The sequence below is a fragment of the Spodoptera frugiperda genome, chromosome 28, assembly GCF_023101765.2.
Source record: "Spodoptera frugiperda isolate SF20-4 chromosome 28, AGI-APGP_CSIRO_Sfru_2.0, whole genome shotgun sequence".
NCBI lineage: Eukaryota > Metazoa > Arthropoda > Insecta > Lepidoptera > Noctuidae > Spodoptera > Spodoptera frugiperda.
Window position 1 is genome coordinate 6937359 of NC_064239.1, and position 23261 is coordinate 6960619.

The window sequence follows — 23261 nt, forward strand, 5'->3', positions numbered from 1 at the left end:
AATATTATTATATGAATTATTGCGTACACAATTTGAAAAGTCAAGGATAAAGTCTAAATAACATCTATATACATATAATAAAATCGTAGAAAAGTGCTGTCTGTACATTGAAAATAAAAATAAAAAAAATAGCAGGGGTTATTGTTATGTCGATGTCGAACCCAAAAATGTAATTAACTTTTTTTTTGTCTGTTTGTCTGTTTGTCTGTTTGTCTGTTTGTCTGTTTGTCTGTTTGTCTGTTTGTCTGTTCGTCTGTGCGCGCTAATCTCAGAAACGGCTGATCCGAGTTGGATGCGGTTTTCACGAATATATTGTGGGATGCTTAAATTTACATTTAGTGTTTGTTTCATGTCAATCGGTTCATAAATAAAAAAGTTATGTCAAATTAAAGAATCACGTCGAACATTCTATGCTTTTACCATTAATCTCCGCAACTATTTGACGGATTTGGTTGAAATTTGGTACAGATATAGTTTAGAACCTTAGAAAGGACATAGATATATTTTTATTTCAAAAATCAAAAAATAAAATAAAAATAAAATAAAATAGAAATAAAATAAAAATAAAATAAAAATAAAAATAAAAATAAAAATAAAAATAAAAATAAAAATAAAAATAAAAATAAAAATAAAAATAAAAATAAAAATAAAATAAAAATAAAATAAAAATAAAATAAAAATAAAATAAAAATAAAATAAAAATAAAATAAAATAAAATAAAATAAAATAAAATAAAATAAAATAAAATAAAAATAAAATAAAAATAAAATAAAAATAAAATAAAAATAAAAATAAAAATAAAATAAAAATAAAATAAAATAAAATAAAAATAAAATAAAAATAAAATAAAAATAAAATAAAAATAAAATAAAAATAAAAATAAAAATAAAAATAAAATAAAAATAAAATAAAAATAAAAATAAAAATAAAAATAAAAATAAAAATAAAAATAAAAATAAAATAAAAATAAAATAAAAATAAAAATAAAAATAAAATAAAAATAAAATAAAAATAAAATAAAAATAAAATAAAAATAAAATAAAAATAAAATAAAAATAAAAATAAAATAAAAATAAAATAAAAATAAAATAAAAATAAAATAAAAATAAAAATAAAATAAAAATAAAAATAAAAATAAAAATAAAAATAAAAATAAAATAAAAATAAAATAAAAATAAAATAAAAATAAAATAAAAATAAAATAAAAATAAAATAAAAATAAAATAAAAATAAAATAAAAATAAAATAAAATAAAATAAAATAAAAATAAAAATAAAATAAAAAAAAAAAAAAAATAAAATAAAAAATAAATTTATTCCGGACATACAGCGCCATCTATTGTTCAATTTCGTACTTATAGTACGGAATTGAACAATGTCGGGCTGTTCCTATACTCCGTAGATAGATGGCGTTGATCGCGCAATGGTGTAATTACAATTGTTCAGTTCATGTTATTGTTTTAAACCATCGAAAAAAAGTTAACAAATAGTAAAAAGGTATGAAAAAAATTATATCAATATAATTAAACTTTTAGTACAAAGAAAATGCCCGAACGGAGTATAAATAAATAATCCAAGTTGTCTTTATCCTCGATAGATGGCGTTGGGATCGAAATAGATTGCGCTATGGTTTTGTTACAATTTTTTGGTTGGGTATCGGCCGAGCGCTTCGGTACTATTGTAGAAAATGTGTATTATCAGTCGTATGATTATTTGTCTGTAGTGGTCCTGCTGTTTCGTATATTCTAAATTGGTTTCGTTGTATTTGTCAATTAATAAGTTTATTTGTTGGGTTTTCCTGGTTTTCTGGTTAAACTTTTTAACGTAGGTTTAGTTTGATATCGATTATTAGTAGTTACTGTAGTTAGTTTTTTTAATAAAATTGTAAGTCTAATTTATAAATTAATTAGATTAGATTTAAGTCGTTTCTTTTAAATTATTTAGTTTAAGCTTGGTTATTATAGCATAAAGGATAGGTTCTAATATAATTTCTTTTTTAATTGTTATAAATTCGTAATTCGTAGCTTTCTTTAGTTTTAAGTTAGTTTTCATCTTAAGTTCGGAAAGATTATAATATTTCTTTAGTTAAAGTCCGTTTTTAAACTATTTTTTCAATGCCCTAAGTGAGTATACATCTATTAAATTCAAACGCAGAGCTGTTGATTTTTGAAGAGTTCCCTGGAATATCTTCCACATCTCATTTTTGAAAAGATCCCGCGAGATCGGGAACTCATCATCATCATCATCATCAGCCTATAGCTATGGGAACTATGTGGTTAAAACCAAAAATTTGCCGGAAGTCACTATTCCACGCGGACGAAGTCGCGGGCAAAAGCTAGTTACGTAATAAATTACAATTATTAGTACTTCTGTTACTATAAGAAATACACGTTAGGTGAAGAGCTTCCCTCCTCGTAAGAAGAAATACAATATTTAAGTTTCTTACTCCAAAGTACTTTACACTACACTATCTTTAAAGTTTCCTTCAAAAATAACTTCTATACCTACAAAATGTCTAAAGTAGCCAAAAGATTACAGGAAAATTATAGCAGTACTTTAATTCCGTGTAATAAAGTTTGGACAGGTACGAAACCCGCAGAGCCCAACTCACTTAACCGACTTTTTACAACTCCGCGTAGCAGTTTTAGTGCGTCATGTGTTACGCCCATGCTCGGTAACACCTTCAAAATATTCTAGTCATGGACAAAAACAACCGCCATGAATGTGTGGGAATAAAAAGCGTACAAAAGGAAAGCAAGATCTCTCAATGGCAAAACAATAAAAAAGAATAATATTCGCTTTATTAAACTCGGTTAAAACTAATCTAAAAGTTTCGTAGCAATAAATTCCTACGGCCAGTCACCGTGCTACGCAAAGCGTAGCGGTGTATTTCGTAGGCGATTATGACGTTAAACATGGCTCGCGATATTTCTTGGAAATCCGTTAATTTATAGGCGCGCCAGATTAATGTTCCGAACTAATTGTGCTTGATAATTTCACCAAAGTTTACACTTGTTCTTTAATCACGTGTGCCTAACTGATTGTTGAATGAACAAAGATAATAATTTTATTGACAAATCGATAATTTTGATCTTTTTGTATACGTTTGACGTTAGCTCGTAAAAGAATACGAGATCGGTTTCACTAAACCTCAGAACCTCGGACATGGCTATAAAAAGATTTCACAAAAAAATCTGCTAAAGCTTTGTCTCAAGGTGAAGCTTATACGAAATATTGTTTTTGTCACCAATTCGATACTTTTCGGCGCGCAAGGAAAAGTGTTTCACATAAAAAGTTTGATTTATTTTATTGTTTTCACCAATATGCAAGGCGGCGACTGAAAATAATTTAATCTCAATTTGCATAAACATTCTACTATGGTTTGTGATATGGCATGCTGTTGACTTTTAATTAGGCTATCCATTAAATACAAAACATGGATTTTTATGAAACAATTAAAAGTATGATGGAGAGTTCGCTCAACGCCTCCACGTTTGGCGAGTGGGTAATAGTTTTTATGCAAATGTATGCGGCGCCGGTTTCTATCATGAGTTAAATAACAACAATTATGTGGGTTGTAAGTAACAATAACTAGCTACTAGCTATTTTCGTAGTAATCAATGCAAATGTCGAGAATTCTATTTGGTAGTTAATGCGAGTTACTTCCATTGTACAATTACTTTACGGACTTAGGTATTTGTTCGCAACATTTTGATAATGTCAGTTATAGAGAATTATAATAGGAGATAGCTATTTTCTACGTAGATACATAGGCGTAGGCAGTGCAATCTTCACGAATTTAGTAGAAGTTTTAGAAAGCATTATCGGTTTAAATTTAACAATAACAATCTTGTTCTACATATAAAGTACGTAATATAAGAATGCTTTCCAGACAATATAACTACCTGTTACAGCATGCATGAACTACATTGTTAGGTTAGGCCCGCATAAATCATGTCCCTACCACGCAGATCTTTAACCGACAGCGTATAAATATCCACCATACGTGTGTTCCCAACCCACACCACGTCTTTGTTATAAATAATTCCATACATATAACATATTGTTGTAGACATACAAGATTGTGCTACTAGAGTGGAGTTATGCACAATCAATCGATTAGATACACATTAGTTTTGTATAATATGCAGTTGAGGTGTTTCCATGTATCGAGATCGAGTATTTAAAATGCAGAAATCGAAACTAAAAATTAATGAAACTTTCTTTAAAACCCAAATCCAGAATTCTTGCGAAGCTCACATACACCCACAGTCAGTCAAAATATAAATTAACTCAATTTTAATTTACAGTTTACAAAAGAGTCTCACCTAAGAATAAGATAACGAAATATGTCGCGAATGAATTTCTTACGGAGTACAAAGGAGCCCTGTGTTGGTGGCGTGATAATGTTAATAAACCATTTTTATGGCGTTCTCAAGCCTTTCCTTTCTCCTTCGAAAATAATTTTAATCAACAAATTCGGAACAAACGTTAACCCACTTCGAACTTCGCTTGTTCAAAGATTATTTTATTTGTTCGAACTAGTCAAGGGTTAGGATTTTTGTCATTAAACGGGAGTTCAAAATCGGTGGGTGGTAGAAATAAAATGAATAAAAAATAAGTGAACGTAACGTAAGGTTGTAATAATAAATCGTCCGGAAGTGTTGGGAGCGCAGTGTACCAGTCAGTCACGTCCCATGTGTTCGCCAATCTGTAAGCACCTTCGTTAGTGCTGGGACTTCCGAAATTCCGTATACACACTGATGCGTCTTACTATTTGCAATGTTACTACAGAAACTTCTATAACAAGTTGTTTTGTAATCTTAATTCAAAATAAAATCAAATCATTCACCAACCGAATAAACTGAACTTTAACGTGTTTAAATAACGCCGCCGCAGCACCGCAAGCGTTGAATTAATTTTATCAATTATTTTTAATATGAATGGTGCACCGAGGAGTTGAAACTTCAGTTTGCAGTCAACACAGAATATCGTAAAACATAATGCAAACTGTGGAACAAAACACAACTGGGAACATGGCGACCGGGTGGCAACTATAGAATTTAGTCTGCAGAGTTACTGGAAGCTAATAAAACTTTGCCTTGGCGCACTACCAAAGTCTGCGTACAAGAATAAATATCATCGTTACTGTTTATAATTGGCTAATTTCTAGTTTGCAGTTGAGAAAAAGAACAAATGCTGCATCGATGATTGGTTTTGTTACATACCTAATGTCTTTTTTATTCGACTGTAGGAAGGGTATTGTTTTTAAAAATGACATAAATGGCTTAAATTAAATATTTTCGTATCAAATATTGAGTATACCCGCTAATAGCAATGTTCTCCAATTAATTTATACCAGGCTATACCGTACAACTAAAAGCTAATTTGCCCAATTAAATTAATTTACATAATTGCGCTATTGTAATCATGAGATTTAAAAACAGTGCCGTAAAAGCGAGTAGTTTCGGGGTATTATTCGTGCTGAGCCTGTTCAGTGCTTGATTTGTAAGGCAAAGCTCGCAACCGGACGGCAGAGGTTTGGGAACGCCGATCGGATCTATAATATGGAAGGAAACAATGTCTTTGGTAAGCCACAGGGTAGGGATCATGTTTCTATCGTTATTTCATTACGATATGAGTTCATTGTATGCCTTATGCTTTTAGAATGTGTAATATGTAACAAAATTACCACAATTATAACCCCAAAGTTAACGAAGGTTTTATTGACAAAAACTTTCATAAACACATGTGTACGAATCGTGGTTAAATGATAAAATAGCGTGATAAACAATCTACACGGCCATTAAACTTGACGTTTTGATAGAGAACAGGTCGTAAGGAAGACTACAAAAACTTACATAAAAATAATTGGTGAAGTTTGTTCTCAGGTTGTCACGCGAGTGATGCCATCCATCATGTTTATATGATGTTCACCACGGACTCATTTATGTCAGTATTAGATAATTAAGGCTCAGGCGCACGACCCATGCAAATCAACTTTTGGCCGGCTTAATAGATCAAATATTATCTGTATCACCGTAAAGCTTACTGTTTATGTACGTACCAGTGTGCGGTCTGAAAATTAATTGGAGATTAGTGATGAATTTGATTACATTGTACGATCCAACAACCTTGACATTATGTCAGGAATTTGATGTAAGTTAAATTAGGCAAATCCTGTTTGAGAAGATCTTATAACATTAAATTTCCATACTGAAGTAAAACTTTTTTTTTTCCGAGGACTAATAAGATAGATTTATAAAAGCTACAGGACGTTTCTTGACAATGACATCAAGTGAGAGGAGACACGATAAGTGAATGCCCGCTATAATTGTGAACGACAATCGTCGGTGATTCAGAGCTCGCTGCAATCAACTATGTGTGCGATGATGATACAATAAAAAATACAATCACAGTGGGGGTGATGATAAACGTGCCAATTTCAATTTATCGCGACTAGGGCGTATTATACGGGCAGAAGAAACGACCTAAGTCGTAACTCGTACATTTATGTCGTATTTCACGAGCTACGTGGTAATGGCGCCACGTACGACGTCAGTTGAACCTTGACAGGCGCAACATCAATATGTGTATCTGTATAGCCACGGTCAACCTGAACATAATTACCCTTTGCCCTCTATACATAACAAAGACTAGGGTGCAGTCACATTCTATTCATACATTAACAAACATTTTGAATGGACAATAAGTATCTACTTAAATACAATTAAGACCTTCCCTCCTTCAGTCGCTACCGAACAAAAAGTAATACAATTTCACAGGTGTTTAATTTCGTCTTCGCAAACAGAATTTTCGCCTAAAACGAGAATTGTAACAAGAAAGAAATTAATGAACATTGTGTTGACTTCTATTTTTGAATTGTGAAGAGAATCAGAGAAGCGAGTGTCGTCTGTTGTAGGTGAGAGAGGAACAAAGTTTGTTAGGGTATCGGTGCTCGGTAATTGCAGTGGCGATTACTTTTTTCTCTTTGGCCGCTTCGTTAGCAAGCGGATGGTGGTGTGCGGATGACCGCTCTTTTGTTCCCCCTTCCCCTTTTTCCGGTGGGCAACGCTTCCTGAACGGCTATTATGTACCTTCTTTAATAAATTACCCTCATTAAGCTTTATTTCAAAATGTTTTCCGTTCAATTTGTATTAATTTGAAAAGAAAATGATCAGTCACTAATTGCTAATTTATTTAAGTTAAGACACTTGGCCCGACCCCGGTTTATTCGAAATTAATTGTCTATTAAATTTTGTTTTACTTTTCAGATTTCCTATCTTTATTAACAGGATTTTTTATAACTTTTTTATTTTATTTTATCGCCACTCGATGATGATAAAATATTAAAATATAAAAGTATGCATTAACACAGCGAGGTTTATACCGCTGCAATGAAGCAATTTTGTTAATTAAAAATACGTTTTAATAGACATAAAAATATTAATTTTTACACTGCATTGTTGTGAAATATGTCACATTAATGAAAATGTCGCAAAATAAACTACACTGGCAATATGATATAATACTGTATTAGCAATACTATCTCACCTCGAGATTAACTTGTAATATACCGCACACTAAAACATTTATTATCTCTCTGTAATCGTAATCCTCATAATTTGTAACGGTTTTGAAGATATACAAGCTTTTATTACAGTAATTTTTCTAATAAGTTTATCCCTTTGTTACTATATATTTATTAAGTACGGCGAAGTTTCGATAAAAATAACAGCTAATAAAGATATGCGTCAAAGCTAAAATCAAACATATAAATTACTGACGATAAAGTTTCCGGATAAAATATATTAAAAAATAAAAATATCCACCTTGTTTCTCATTTTGATTAGAATTTTTGTTTATTTAATTTTTAAAATATTTAATTCTTAAAATATTTAACTCATCAAAAAAGTTCTAAACCACTCTTTTATTGTGAGTTTTTTACTATACCAATACGTACGAGTCTGTTAAAAACAACTTTTTCTTTCCTTACTTTTTAAAATTTATCCGTGAGAATTTTATCGAAAATGCCTCAACGTAAAATTAGGTACACTGTTTAACCAAAATAATAAAAATAAATCATCAGCAGCAAACTTTAAGGCTTAAGTTAGAATAATTTATGCAACGGCTGCCTAATTTAGCGCTGCGCCAAAAAATCGCTTACGATAACGTTTTCCGAAATCACAAACTTTCTCACTAGTTCAGCACTTTGAAAAAATATTTTTTACTATTTTTTGGAACACAAATATATTTTTTTTATCGATGTTAGAGCTTGTTAAACATTTTATTCGGTTGTTCGAGAGTTAGAAGCTTTAATGCCCCACTTGTTGAGGGTGCACCGCGGTCCGGTATCAACGTTCGCGCGCTCGGCGGAGCGTAGGCGACTGCGCTTCCCGCCCATTCATTGAACTGCCCCTATTTACCCACGTTCTCTCGATTCGATCTCGATTCGTTCCCGCCGCAAATACTGCAACTGCCAAACGAATTGTTCTCACAAACAAACCAATCATTGACAAAGTTTCTCTTTTATGGTCCAGGCTAGTGTTGTGTAGATAGATTTAAACCAAACACACACTCAACGATAGGTCAGCTCAATATTTTTTCAGAGCTTTTTTATTTATATATTTCGCAATTAATCTTCGCATTTACTTGAAAAATTTAAATATGTATTTTTATATTATTACAGTGTTTTGTGGTAATAAATATTAATACGTTTTAGTACATAAATCAAACACAGAAATACGAGTAGAGAAATAGTTTTTGTATAGAAAATATTTATTGCTTCACAGAATTTCCCGTCAGTAGAGCAGCCGTAACGAATACTTCACGTACTTAACACGTTCACGATTGTTATCAAGAACTAGTAACAATTAGTAGGAACTAATTGAAGGCACGTTAGTCGTGAGTATGGGTGGTTAAAGTTGGCAATTCTGGCGCCGCGTCCTAGTGGCAGTTGCAGGGACAGGCAGTGAGTCGGCAGTATGTCTTAGCACAAAATATGTATTTGAGAATATATCCGAGCTACGCAATACAAACTTAAACCACCGGAAAGTTTTAACGACCATTTTTCCTAACCTACTTTGAACTTGTATATTCCACTGAAGTTAATTTTGGCGGTGCAGTTAGTGTAATAGTTGAGCAATTGGCTGCAGTTACATGTAGCGGTTCCAGTTAATTGTTTGCTGGGCTTTTGTACACAAACTTGTTGGTTTCACGTAACGTTAGAATAAGAGCGACAATGTTTTTAATTTATACTATATTTTTCAGTTTACTTTGAGGATAACTATTAATTTTTTGCCATAGTTTCATTTAATCTAAAGTACTGTCATAATGTTTCTCTCCTTTTTTGTGAGGTCTGAGTAAGTTGTCATCTTGTGCCGTACATGCGCACTTTCATAATTACCACCTCTGCCGTGTCCCTGACCTTCTCTCGTCGTCTTGACATTTCATTTCTGTAATTTTCCTAATGTGAACAGGAATATAGATAATACTATGTATTAATTTCACCGCTTCGTTGGTAATTTAAAGGCTCTTGGCTTAGGTCTATGTATTATTATTATTAGACATTTCTAAATTTGAAATTAAAGGTCTAAATTTTATTGGTTACGACCGTGTATCGTACCACTAACTTTTGTACAAAAATACTTCTTAGACTCTTTTGGTATTGTATCTTTGTTTCATAAATTCGTGTGTTTTTGAGAGCAAGCTTTTGAAAAGTACTAGAGTTTCCTGAAGTCTCGTTGTACCGCTTCGCTCTCGATCTTCAGGCTGCACCCGTTTTGTGGTGTCGTAATTATCATTAACTGGTGCTCGACACCGTTTTCCTTTTATACAAAGACGGTCGTAACCTTCGTTTTTTGGTAGGAAACCTTCATTTTTGCAATCGTTACCCTCATCACCGACATCGTCTGTAATACAAAATTACAGTGATGGTTATGATAAACACCAATTTCGCTGGTAATTCTCTTGCTGTGTATTTTGCCTTGAAGATATTTTTACCAAGCCATCGTTGATCTAAATCGATACACAATTTTCATAGTTTTGGATATCATTACACAAATCGAATTTCTAATGAAAGTAAATAAGTGTACGTATAATCAGAGAGTAAATTATTTCATGTTGAAAGTGGCGATTACCATCAAGAACAGTTAATCGACTATAATTATAACTTGATTAATGTTGAAACTTTTCGATTAAATACTTAAACTATGGCTATTAACCATCAGTTAGTTTTATAATAAGAAGTTTAGCTTGTTTGCGATGAAAATGTAGCAAAAGAATTTACAATTTGCAGTGATGTTGAAAAGTGCCGTCGCAGTAATTATGCGACTGTGAGACCGTGCAAATGGCAGCTCCTTCACAAATATAAGAGAGTATTCTCAGTTTTCTTTTAAGATGTATTCTTTCACCGTTTTATGAATAAAATGAATTACTCTGGACTTAATGTACTTTTATTATATTGTTCTCTATGTGCAATTGTTTTATGTAAATAATTCTGTTTTCTGTTCTACTACGGTATAATGCTATTTTGTATTTTTATGGAAGGAACGCAGTCTCTACATTTAATTTTTAATCGGATTTGGAACCAGAAGCTGGCAAAAGCTAACAATAATCATCAAATCTAAAACTATAGCACCAATAAGGCATTTTTTGATAAACTATTTTGGTAGATTACCTATCAAACTTGATAAATGTAGGGTATCTAAAATCGGATACAGTAATATCTATCGAGGTTAAATCGGTAGGCTCGATGGTCTAGTTAACTGTTATGACGATGTTTGAGATACTACAATGGTTTGGGATCACTTTCATGGCACTTACCTACTGAATATAATCCGCAAACCTAAGAACTTTCTTTCTGGAAATACAAGTTAAGTTAATGCATATAGTTTTATGTATTTCTTATAGATATAAATAAATTAATTAATGGCTGTCTCGTCAAAAGTGAAAAATGTGTTACTTAAGTGTTTTTTACGTTCATTTCCTTAAGGGTAATTTTCTATATCCATAGTATTCAAAATGACTGAATGTAGTTAGGGGAGGGTCGCTTGTTCTTAATGAAGTTCTAAAGCTAGTTTCTATGCGAGCTAATTGTTGAAAATAATGTTTCACCATTAAGACTATCTAAAAGTTCACAATTGTGGGAAAGGTGGATAAAATTAGTTCGTTAAACTGCTAACACTAGTTAATATATTATACAAAGACTTGACTTTTACAAAGACGTCTGTTATAACGTCTGTATAAAATTCATCGGTAATATTAATACTTTACTGAATTGAATGCCTTCGCCTTTACAACTCAGGTTATTGTTATCAATCTCGGGAAATCGGCGATTTGCTAACAGTTTAGAGTCACGCATAACTGAAATCCGATTTGAGAGCCGCCTTTGAATATTCATGTTGTTACTGCGTTGTTTCATGCAATTTATTGTACGTAATACATATGCGTTTCCATGCAGCTTTTGTTATTTTAATTAATACTGCATTAGTGTTGAAAAGCAGCAATCCGACAGATGCTTGTTTGTTTAAATATTGTGTTAATTATGAAAGAAATAGAATTATATACTAATAGTAATAACTTCATGTAGGGATATAAATACATTTCCATTCACCATTTCTATTACAATAGCGTTTCAAATTTTCTTTAAACACAAAGAATTGTGAATGAATTCACCCCACGTGAGATATAACCGTAGGCGTAGTAAGAAAAACTTCACTTCAACTTAACATAAATATTTACTCACGCACCGGCTTGAAATAAGTACTCTTAAATATTCAATAACACTTATAGAAGTGCTAGTACTAAGTTTTACAGTAAAAAATGTAGAGTATACTAAGGGTATGTTAATCTGATAACAACGATTCTGTGTACCAAGTAAATCACTGTAAACACGTTATTTCCAACAAATTGCATGATGCAGTACCTAGCCCCATTTTTATAAAAATAGGCCTCATAAAAACGAAGAAAGTTTTTTAATACAAAGGGACCGGTTAGAGGTAGGGGCAACCCTTTGTTTTAATTTATTCATGTATTTACGATCCTAACAATGATTAGTTACGTATTTTTATACAGAGTTTGTACTGTAATAGAACTTCTAAAAATAGAAATTGAAGAGCAATTCTGGTCCGGTAGCCGCGGCTTTTTGAAATATGTAAATAGCTTAATGTAATTTACAACAAGGTGCGATAACTTCGTACAGTTTATTGGCTGAAAGTTTGAGATTTTTGGATCGATTCCCGAGGCTTGTAAGATAGACTTACTGATAAGACTTAAGGCGTATTTTTTAAAACAATTCACACCCTCTATAATTTATTTAAAAAACATATTTTGTACACCTCGGCAACAATTTAATTTGCAAAAATAAACAAGCTGTAGACATTATACGTTTGTGAATTATCTAGTACAACTTTACTTCCTTACCTGTATGTTTTATATATACAAACGCACTAGCAAATTGCAATAAAAAATTCTGTAAATCCACAATGATCTGCCATAACCATATCATAGAATGCGTAATTGTCCATGATAGTCGATATTCGCAATATTCCAGATATTCATATAGAGTAAAACACCTCCTACTGACTTACCACCTACTTAGTATTCCTCCATCGAATAGTGTTGGTTTTGTTAGCGTTAACACAATGTTCTCTTTATAAAGTTTCCCCTACTTTTATGTGGATTCCTCCCACACAGAAAACTTCAGTTTTGACAATACGAAACGTGTTATGCATAGATATTTGTGAGGTATGATACATTGGATCATCTCGCAGATTATTCGTTAATCAGGAAATCTGCGTATAATGTAACTAAAATAACTAAATAAATGTAACTAAAATTGTTTGTACATACATCTGATAAAAGAATCGAACCTAAAACAAAAGGCTACGGAATTGCGCTTGCGCTTATAAACATAATCCATTTACATAGAACCACAGACGGAGACATTTCATAAAGACCAATGTTTACGACATCATAAAATCAATCTTTTCCTTTCCCCAAAGGTAATATTAATGCAAACACTGAATACACTGTACACACCTTAATGGATCTCTGTATAGAAGAACCATTAATTTTATTATTTGGGGAAACATGACGGAGCATAAAACCCTTTCCCAGCCGACGCCTATTAATGTAATGAAATCAAACGATGCTCGCTGATTTCGTTATTCGGCCGAAATGTTTTTTGTGTTGTTGTTACCATTTAATTGTCGACGTTCACGGTTACGTCTGAGTGTACGCTTTATTAGCTTCGCGGTGTATTTGTGTGAGCAAGTCGGCTGAAACTTTTTGTAGTCATTGCTTTTCTGTTTATTGTTTTATTAAGTTAGAATTTAAGTTATTTTACTTGATAAGTAGTATTCAAAAACATTAGCCTTCATAATTTTTGGTTTTCATACAAACGGTTTATTCTGGGTTTATGACGAGTTTTGATAGTGAAAGCTGTTCATCTATATTAACATGTTTAGAATTGAAATAACAAAGTCTCTCCTGTGCTTTTTAGTTAAGTATTGATCCAATAATGCCCTGCCTACCTATACACACATAAAAAATGCGATACTAAATTAGGAACAGGTCGTCGACTCTTCTATTCCGATCCTGTTCAAATATTTATGCCTACTTGACCCGATACTCAGGCTTATGCCAATAATTGAAAATAAAATCACGTATTTACCTATAGGTACCTCGCAGATTGATATAATTAGTTATTCAAACAATTATTTATTGTTGTTCATGTTCTGTACATTTTGTGGGTAAAGGTCAACTGAGACCTAGTGACGTATCGAATAAGTAAAACTAAAATCACAAGACTTAGCTAAGAGAGGTCGGATTACCAAAAATAGATTTGCGTAAAAATAACAGAATTATGAATGAGAGCAGAGGTCGGAAGAGGACATTACGTTTATAAAATAAACAAAATAAGTTTCCTTAAAAGATACGTATAATCTTATCTATTAGGCAAATTCTTATAGTAATTAATAATTTAACTTATCACTATAATTAAGTTATGAGACCACATTTAGCCATGTTTGCTTTATTAAGTCGGCTCCCTTCTCTCCGATCATAATGGCAGGTGCAGCGGTATGTGCATTCGTGGGTCGTGGGATCACACTGCTGTCCACCACTCTCAGTCCATCCACACCGTACACTCGTAACTCGGGGTCCACAACAGCATAGGGGTCGCTCAAAGGACCCATTTTACATGTGGCGATTTGATGGTGAAGTGTTATCATCATGGATCTGATGGCACATTCCCAGTACGAGTCTGATCCAGGAACAAAGTTTTTACAAGCTGGATATTCACCTAAGAACAGTTTAGGATCATACTTAGCAAAAGCTGACGACTGGCCCAGACGAATAACATGTTTAATGGCTTCTAACATCGCTGCCATATCCTGTGGCTCAGTCAAATAGTTGCCGTACAATTTTGGATGTGAAAATGGATTAGAATCTCTTAACTCAAGATAACCCTTTGACTTTGGTTGTGTTAACATAATGACGGCTGACCACGTATCTTTCCCATATAAAGGTCCGTAGATGGCATCAAATATTGGCTTAGAAAGTCTCCAGCTTTCCCTCACCGCGCCTCCTGAATCTAAGTTAAGAGAACCGGCCATACTTATTAATTCTATGTCAGGAACATTTTCCGGATCTTGCGATACTGATGTCTTTAAATAGCCAATACCCTCAATTCCGCCGGCTGTGGTTAACAGTCCTTCTCCGAATTGTAACCACTGTATAAGGTTCGCAAATGTTGCAACTTTAGGCTCCAACAAGCTGGCGTTAGTTGTATTTAGTTTGAAAATAACTCCAGGGAACGCTATATGATCGTAAAGAACCCTTCCAACTTGTAAATTTACAAGCACAGGAATTCCCAGCGACTTTAAGTGTTCCTCCGGTCCTATTCCTGAGAGCATGAGCAATTGCGGTGAAGCTATTGGGCCGGCGGATAAAATTATTTCGCGCCGGCATCGAACTGTGCGCTTCACGCCGTCCTTCACGTACTCTACAGCGTACGCTCTTTTAGATTGAGGGTCGATGATGACTTTGGTGGCTCGTGCATCTGTCAGTATGTGCAGGTTGCGTCGTCGTTTGTGAGGGTGCAGGAATGCTTTAGCAGCGCTCATCCGATGTCCTTTTATTTGTGTGGCTTGCACGTAACCAAAGCCGACTTGATCTGGTGCATTGTAATCGACGGTGGGGTGTCCGTTTTCTCGTCCAGCAGCGAGGAAAGCCTCAACAAGACCAGTCCTGCGAATGAAACATCACGTCAGATGAGAAATTTAAAATCTCACAAGTCTTAGTTTTAATTAAGTTAGGAACTTTGAATAGTTGAAATTAATAACAGTTGTAACTTACTTGAATGAAATATTCTCGACTGTTAGCTCTCCGTCGCGGCCCCGGTATGGCAAGTTCTTATATTTCTTTATTTCAGATTTTTCAGATTTTATATAATACTTTAGAACTTCATCGTAGTTCCTGTGGAAAAAGAAGTTTAATTACTTTACTACCTTACCATAACTTAAAGGAACTTTAGGGTTCTATGTGATATTTTCGTAAATGTATCACACTATTATCACAGTATTAACTGCAAATAGACCTCTACTAAATTAAGCTAAACATCTTTGATGGCCTTCATTATAATTAATTTGTTATCATTGCCGCAATATTTATATTCATGCTATAAAAAACAGAACATAGGTAATATTAATTAAAACCACAATTTTACTTGGCATTTAAATTGCACAAAAAAAGCAAAAGTGGCCATCAATAATTCAAATGAGATGAATTAAATATTCATTCGATTCGCTGATATTCGATTAGAAGTTGAGATTCTCGGTGTTAAAACAGGGAGACGTTTTACCTTATTAATAGGGTAAACCAACGATTGATTTAACTATAAAGTTATCGGGGACAAAAGGAGCTGGGCACTGTATTTAATATTTAATGATACAGGATGGGTTCTGGGTATCGGAGATAAGGTTTCAAGTAGATACACTAATACTTTAATACCTCGCTGCAGCGGGTTATATTTGGAATCTGAGCTCGGGAGTCATTACCCCTTGGCCTAACGGGGTGAAAACGGTCAGTCCTCTATTTTTTCTTATAGTACTTTATTTTTGGGGAATCGTTGCTTAGATTCCCGATATTTTTACCGATTTCAATATTTTCTTTTTGATTTCTGTGCTTAAACAGTCTCCTTACTGCGTATAGAACAGTTGTAATGCAATCAATTCATCCCAATTACGTAGTATTAAGTCTAAAGTTGTTATGTTTAATGTATCTAAGCAATGTCACGACACTGAAACATGTTTAGCCAAGTTAATTTTGTGTATCATACACTTACGTTGAGTTTTGAGGAAATTTATAAAGAGTAAATTTGTAAATATCTTACCATCCATAGTTTCCGTCAGCAGCGATCCTGTCCCAATCTTGTGGACGGCCCCTGGTGTATAACATGTAGTTGATTACACTAGTACCTCCCAGCGCCTTTCCTCGAGGCCAATAACAACGCTGATCTCTGCTGGCTGGAATTATAATGAGATACATTATGTATCAAGAGTTGGCAATGAATGTTTTTACATTACAAAACATGTTGTTCCATATTATCTTTGAACTTATTAATATATTTTTGTAGTTATCGAGCTGTGGGCGTGGGCAGGATTTAGAACAATAGTCCTTCGTCGTTCATATTAATATCTCCCTTAAAACTTTGTGTAAATCAGGTAGGTGCTCTATCTAGATATCCGGAACTGCGGACTACCTAGCAGGTTTACCGGGGCTCCGGTTCGACAAGTAGGAGTAGGAACGGGGTGGTTTTTAGTTAGTAAGAGTCTGACACTCCCACTCTCCCAGGGCGGGAGAAGTCATTAGATGATTTTCCTCCTTTAAAAAAAACTCTATCTAGATATTTGATTAACATAGCCTAATGAATAGTTTACTGGTTCATGACGAGTATAGCGTTTTAAAGAGAACTGGTCGTAAACAATTTTCGTCAGTTAGTTAGGACAATAGCGGATCACTTTATTGACATTCACTATGCACACAACTATAGTGTTTACTACAACTGTATTTTACATTGGTTCGAGTTTAAGATTGAACCGTAAGAGCGTTTTTTTTATCTGTGAAAAGTATTATTATTACTTTATATACTAGTACTCATTTTGTATTGCAGTATTGCTGGGCTTTTTTCTGATTTTTTAAAATTTCTCAGTAATAGCACAGAGATTGGAATTGCGCTCGGTATATGGTAATAAGTTCACCCCCTATAACACAGAACTTGTAACACAAAGGGCGAAAAGTGCATGTTTTTGTATAGCGGCATTATGTGCTGTAATGTGCACCTCTGCCTACCCCTTTGGGGATAAAAGGTGTGACGATATAAATATTTTCACAGTCCTACAATTGAATCACGTAACCTGTCCTTCGTTGAGGACAATGAACTCAGTTTTACGTAAAATTGCGAAAGTTAATAAACTTAATAGTTGAATACGTCGCTTATATTAATATTTATTTTAATGGTTTATTCACAGCTAATGTTATAAATGGCATGAATTTTCTATTTAATTCTTTTATGTAACACGTTGTTATATTATTTGTTTATTTTATATTTCAAATCTACCAAAGAAAAGGAAGTGGTTAAATAAATTTATATTGCATTGTATTCGATTGTAAACCAGTTTCTCTCCCAGTAGTAGTATTAAGGCAATTAACATAATTGTTAAGTTCTATAGTTCGTTAAGAAATACAATATAACAGTGTAAACATGTCAACATAACGACACTAGAGCGACTTCCTCATTCCGCGTCACTTATGGAGAGTTATTCTTTTTAAATGGTGACTTATTGTGACTAAGTCCTATGTAAATAAAAAATATTGACTTAAGTATAATCATAGCCTAAGGATCATCTAATGATCGAATCGAATGCGCGATTTTTATTACGGTTTTCTAAATATTCTAAATACATACGATTTTTAAAATACACAAAACATAACTTCATGCATTTCTACTAACGATATGTATTTAGGTAATAAGCTGAGCTATTTAAATGAAATTTGTGACATAACTAGAGTAAAATGGGTGTAACAATTAATATACTTCCTACTCCTTCGCCCTGAAGATGTTGTGTGCCGCCGTGTCATGACAAATTGACTCACCTAAACAAACTCCTGGTTGATGTTCCATGGTGTAAGGCCACACGAAGTCATCCAGTTGTACAACAGACAGCAAGGCAGGTACATCAGTGAGGAGGCTCTCTGGTCTTCCAGCTTCGATCACCAACACCATGGCTTTTGGCTTGTCTTCTGTCAGCCTAGCAGCTAATACAGATCCAGCGGTTCCTCCCCCCACGATCACGTAGTCATACTCATCCAGTGGGCTGCTATATCCTGGAAAAGTATCCATAAATATATAGCATAATAGGGTTATATTGTAACTATTGCTAAAATAAAAACAAATGTGCTTGAGAGTCTCGTTTCGATGTATGGTAAGTGTCCTTAGTGGGTTGTTCAAATAGTTTTCGACGAGAATATCTAAAGCTATAACGGTCTATATATAGATCGTCTATCTTTCATTCATAGCCTACTTACAACTTACTGTTCTTATAGCCGCAAATATTAGACCAGACTAACTCCCAATGGAATAAAATGTTATTTAGTTAAGTACGTATCTATATTTAGATTCTGTCACAGTCGCATTAATGTTTTATATTGAAAGCTTAACTTATAAAAATCGTGGTAATGGCTGAGAACTCTGAAAGGGATCTCCGTAAGTGTCAAGTTTCTGTCACAACCTTCAAGTAAACAATAATATCATTAAAACTTTGGATCCGAATGCGAGAATAAAATGACGAGAACAATAAGATACGACACTCGATAATAGCTTGGCATTACCGATTTAGGTTCTAAAATTATGTGATAACATTATAATGGAATTTAATTTTATTAACAGAAACAATGTGACTAGTGTGTTACCTTTGGGTAATGGGTATGTATCTCTTAAGAAATCTAATGGGTCCTTGGCATTATTTTGTGGGTGCTGTGAGACAAACTGCATCATAGTGTCGACGACCATATTTTTTGATCTTGGTGACAGATGCAAGAAACGTCTTTGTCGTTCACTGACTGCTCCTCGTACCATTTCTTCTATATCCCTGAAAGTGTCTGAGTCTCTGGTACTGTCTGTGTTATTTTGCTTCAGTGGGTAGGGCCATAGTATCCGGCCTCCTCTATAATCTGTGTCATCTTCTACTGTGGCGAATTCGTCATCTTCGTCATATATTTTGTAAGCGCTTATTATTAATGGCGCTGATATTAGGACCAAAATAAATGTGTATTTTAATCTCATTGTGTCTGAAAAGATAAAAAGCATAAGATTAGGTTACAAAGTTGTAATGAAAAAGAAAATAGAGCTCAGGTTACATATCATACGCAGTGGCAATTGATATTTACTAGATACTAAACTAACAAAGTTAGGTACTATCTATTTGCAGATCAAATATAAAAATAAAACTCCAAAGCGAAACGTAAAAATAAAAAGTAAACAAACATTGTCAACGGAAACTGGTTTGCTTGTTTTAATGATATTCAAACGAAAGTGAAAAAGTAACATCACAATTTACATAAAACTGTGATAAAGTTACGTTATTGTATAGGTTAGTTTTGATAAGGTATTTATAGGCATCTCATGCTTTTTCTGTGAGTGTTTTCACTAATTGACTGTTTAATGATAATTTCTTTAAATAAAATTAAAGACGAATAATCTGGTTATACTTAATGTATAAAAAAACGTTGCACAAGTTATGATTTTCCCGTAGAAATAAATAATTTTATTTTGTCATAATAAATGTAACGAGTTACTTCTTTATAGTGATTAATGCCGTATTATAAGGGATGCACCTAAAAAAAGGGATCGACTGATAAAAGATATAATGCTGTGTCTATGAGAAGGCTTATATACGAGTAGTCAGTACTGATAGTTTAGTTCCCTTAAATGAATGTTATTTTAACACTATCTAAATACATAGGTACATAAATAGGAGATGGACATTCGATATATTTAGTCAAGTTGACTTATCTTTTAATTTATCGATTAACGTTAATGCTGTTTGCTATTTGTCTAGGATAGATGTCCCGTTTATTTCGGCGTGCATTGACATCACATGGTCGGTTAAAACGAAAATCAAAGAATGTTATATTGAGGCGCATTCAGAATAGGCAATGATTATAACTGTACCGATAACTTTAGATTTGATAATGATGTGATAATATTACGAGTCGTGGTATGAATTAGTAACACATAACATGTCTGTTATTTCTCTAGCATTGTACCTATCTACTTACTTTTTTAAAGTATTTAGTGTGTTTAAGAATTAGTCTATTTTATACTTTATTGAACACATTATACCGTACAAAGCTTACGTTATATTTATGTGTTTCAGTTGTTGTGTAAAGAGTTTTTGTAGATGCTACATAAGCACATCTACATTTGGTTTTCAAATTATTATGCAAGTAACAATCCTTAGAATTAATAATGATTTTAAAAAAGTTTTACGACAAGTATGTGTGATTATTTTGTATCTCAAATTAAAAATGTATGAGGTTGTAATTAGCTTTCAAAATTACGAGATGTATCGTGTCGAAATTAAAAATTTTGAAATCGGTCCAGTCTGAAGTGATTGGGACATGTTTATTCAGTTCACGTAAGTTCTGATATACCCGTGTTGATGTGGATTTTTGACATTCTTTCAATAGAGCTTTTGTAAAATATTGCAAGTTTTTGACAATTACCTAATACAATTTCTTCCGTTAATTGATACGACCGAAAGATTAGCGTTATACCTGTTTTTAAATTGAAACCTATATTACTCAATAACTTTAGATCTTCTAACTTTAGAAAATACATTAATCATCTTGTTGAATTATAAAATTCATTATTGTAGGTATAAGATCTTTTGTAATTTAATTTAGTAAAAATTTTACTATAAGTAAAATTAATTTTAACTTTCAATTAATTAAACCGATATAAGTATGTAGTTTGGAACTTTGTAAGTTATTACAAGTAAGAGCTTTCTTGAGACATACTCGCAAAGTTAAGGGGCGCGTTTTAATAAATTCGCGAAATTTGTATTTTAATATTTTTTGCAGTGAAAAATTTAATATTTATTGAAGTTAATTTTCATTTAATAATCAATAAATACAATAAATAAATGGCCGTTTTATAAAAAAAATTAAATATAACATTGACAATAGATCACGGCTACATGCGTAATAAGGAAATAATTATATAAGCGGAAATATTGATAATATTTAATAAATTTAAATGATTTACTCACCTTTGTAAACTTAAAAAAACTAGATAAAATTAATAAATTCCGTGTTCTTCAATGTTATTTCACACGTCCCGCCACTGCAGCGGATGGTCGAGGAATGATTGTGGAGCAATCCTCGAAGGAGAAAGAATAAGACGTATGCGTATGCGGACGGCGTGCCTTGACCGCGCACTTGAATTTACCGCTAGTTTGACATAATGACCAATATCAACAACAACTCAAGCATTTCCCCGATCCTTGAGATATGGCCGAAGTACTTGACTTCTGACAGCTTCTAATAAACCGTTTATTCAAATTAGAAAAGTTTATTTATGCGTGTTTAGGTATTTATATCCCTAAGCTCTATAGCTTAGCCTCTATAAGCTCAAACGTAGATATGTAAGTAAATAAAACGCGATTAGGAGTTAGCGTATATTAAATACAATTCAATTCTTCTAATTTAGTTAGCTTCGCAATCTAAATTGAAAAGAAAATGTTATAATATTGTTTGAATAGATTTTTGAGGGTAATGATCGATACCGCATCTTTCTTGCAAATAGTTATTTATTTACTTTAACGATGTCTGCCGACAAATATCGGTCTTCTTCTTGTCTGTATCTTAATTGCTTGGGGTTGCGTCGTTGAAATATGGCTGCCTCTACCATTATTCTATATACAAAACAAACTCACTTTTCGATATACGGCAATATAGTTAACTCTATTTAATATATTAAAGTGTTAATAAAATTATAACTAGTGAAAGCCAGGGTCGAAAATACCTGATTAAAAAATTAAAACTGCAGCATGCAAGAGAATGTGTCGTACATTTTTGCAATCTGGAAATGATATGCATTTGCGACATAACTAGTAATAATACAAGTAGTGGTGTTGATTACGTTGAGGACTGCTTGGATTGATATTATTTTATGCTTGTGTGAGATTACAGTTTAACTGTCATACTCAGAGATTTAGTTCTGAAAACAATAGCTAAGAACTGGGTTAAGTAAAATGACTACGTACGAGTTCGGCAGTAAAAGATTTAGATTTATCAGAGAACACTGTTGTTCGGTCTCTGTCAAATATAGTCTCCTACGTATGTAGAGCAAACAGTTGAACCGTACAGTTTTACTTGAAGTTGTGTAAACTGTATGAAGCTAAGATTTAACAGTGTAGTTGACTGTACAGTTAAAACTGCACAGTTAAATCGTAAGGCGTGTAGCGTGCATTAGGCAGCCCTTACTACACCCGCGGTAAGAGTGGAAGTGGTAAAATTGTATTCTAGTTTACCGTTATCACACATCTTAATTATACTTTTAATACACGAACTTTTATAATGCAACATCTTAATACCTGTACCCACATTTTTAACATTCTTCATATAGATAAATACAGAGAAAGGACTGTCCCGTTAAGTACTGACAAAGATGAACAAATAAGGCTTTATGTTATAGTTAAATACAAGTGTTCCGTTACAGGGTATCGCTCGTACATATATGAACTAAGTACCTACATGTATGTTATGTATGTATATAACACAAAGGATGTAAATCTGCAGGTGTTGTCTCGAATTATTCATAGCAACATTTTTTATGACTCCGTAGGAGAGAATTCAATAAGAAATACCTACTAAGGATATTGATGTATAGACGAGTGTGTTTGTTTTAATGTTGTAGGAGTAGTTAGGCGTTTGTTTGCTTATGCAAGATAATATTATATGAATTAGTAGCCGACTAATTTTTGATCCATATTACCTAATTGAAAAAGTTTTGGCGTAGTATCATTCTTTAACTCTAACTGTCTCAATACAAAAATACAATTACAATGTTTTGTTGCGATTTGAATAAAAAATCAAGTACCTTACCTTCGCATTTAGTTGTTGCATTAGTAGTGACTGATCAGTAAAAATATAAGAGAACTCGAATAACAAATACATACATTAACCATGAAAATC

The 23261-nt window shown here is 32.9% G+C and overlaps 2 protein-coding genes across 2 annotated transcripts in view; both read right to left on the bottom strand.

Annotated features, from left to right (window-relative positions):
* LOC118265502 (uncharacterized) overlaps positions 1–8472 on the bottom strand; it is an 82246-nt gene extending 73774 nt beyond the window's left edge. Inside the window, exon 1 of the mRNA XM_050705875.1 lies at positions 8167–8472. The gene's annotated coding sequence lies outside the window, so the exon portion shown is untranslated. The remainder of the gene's footprint in view (positions 1–8166) is intronic.
* Positions 8473–13923: 5451 nt separating this feature from the next.
* LOC118265446 (glucose dehydrogenase [FAD, quinone]) lies at positions 13924–21493 on the bottom strand. The gene is made up of 6 exons (XM_035578321.2): positions 21335–21493; positions 18975–19352; positions 18159–18389; positions 16396–16528; positions 15360–15479; positions 13924–15251 (listed from the first exon to the last, which is right to left on the bottom strand). The coding sequence occupies exons 2-6, from the start codon at positions 19345–19347 to the stop codon at positions 14006–14008; spliced, it is 2103 nt and encodes a 700-aa protein (XP_035434214.2). The 5' UTR covers positions 19348–19352; positions 21335–21493; the 3' UTR covers positions 13924–14005.
* Between the last annotated feature and the right edge of the window lie 1768 nt (positions 21494–23261).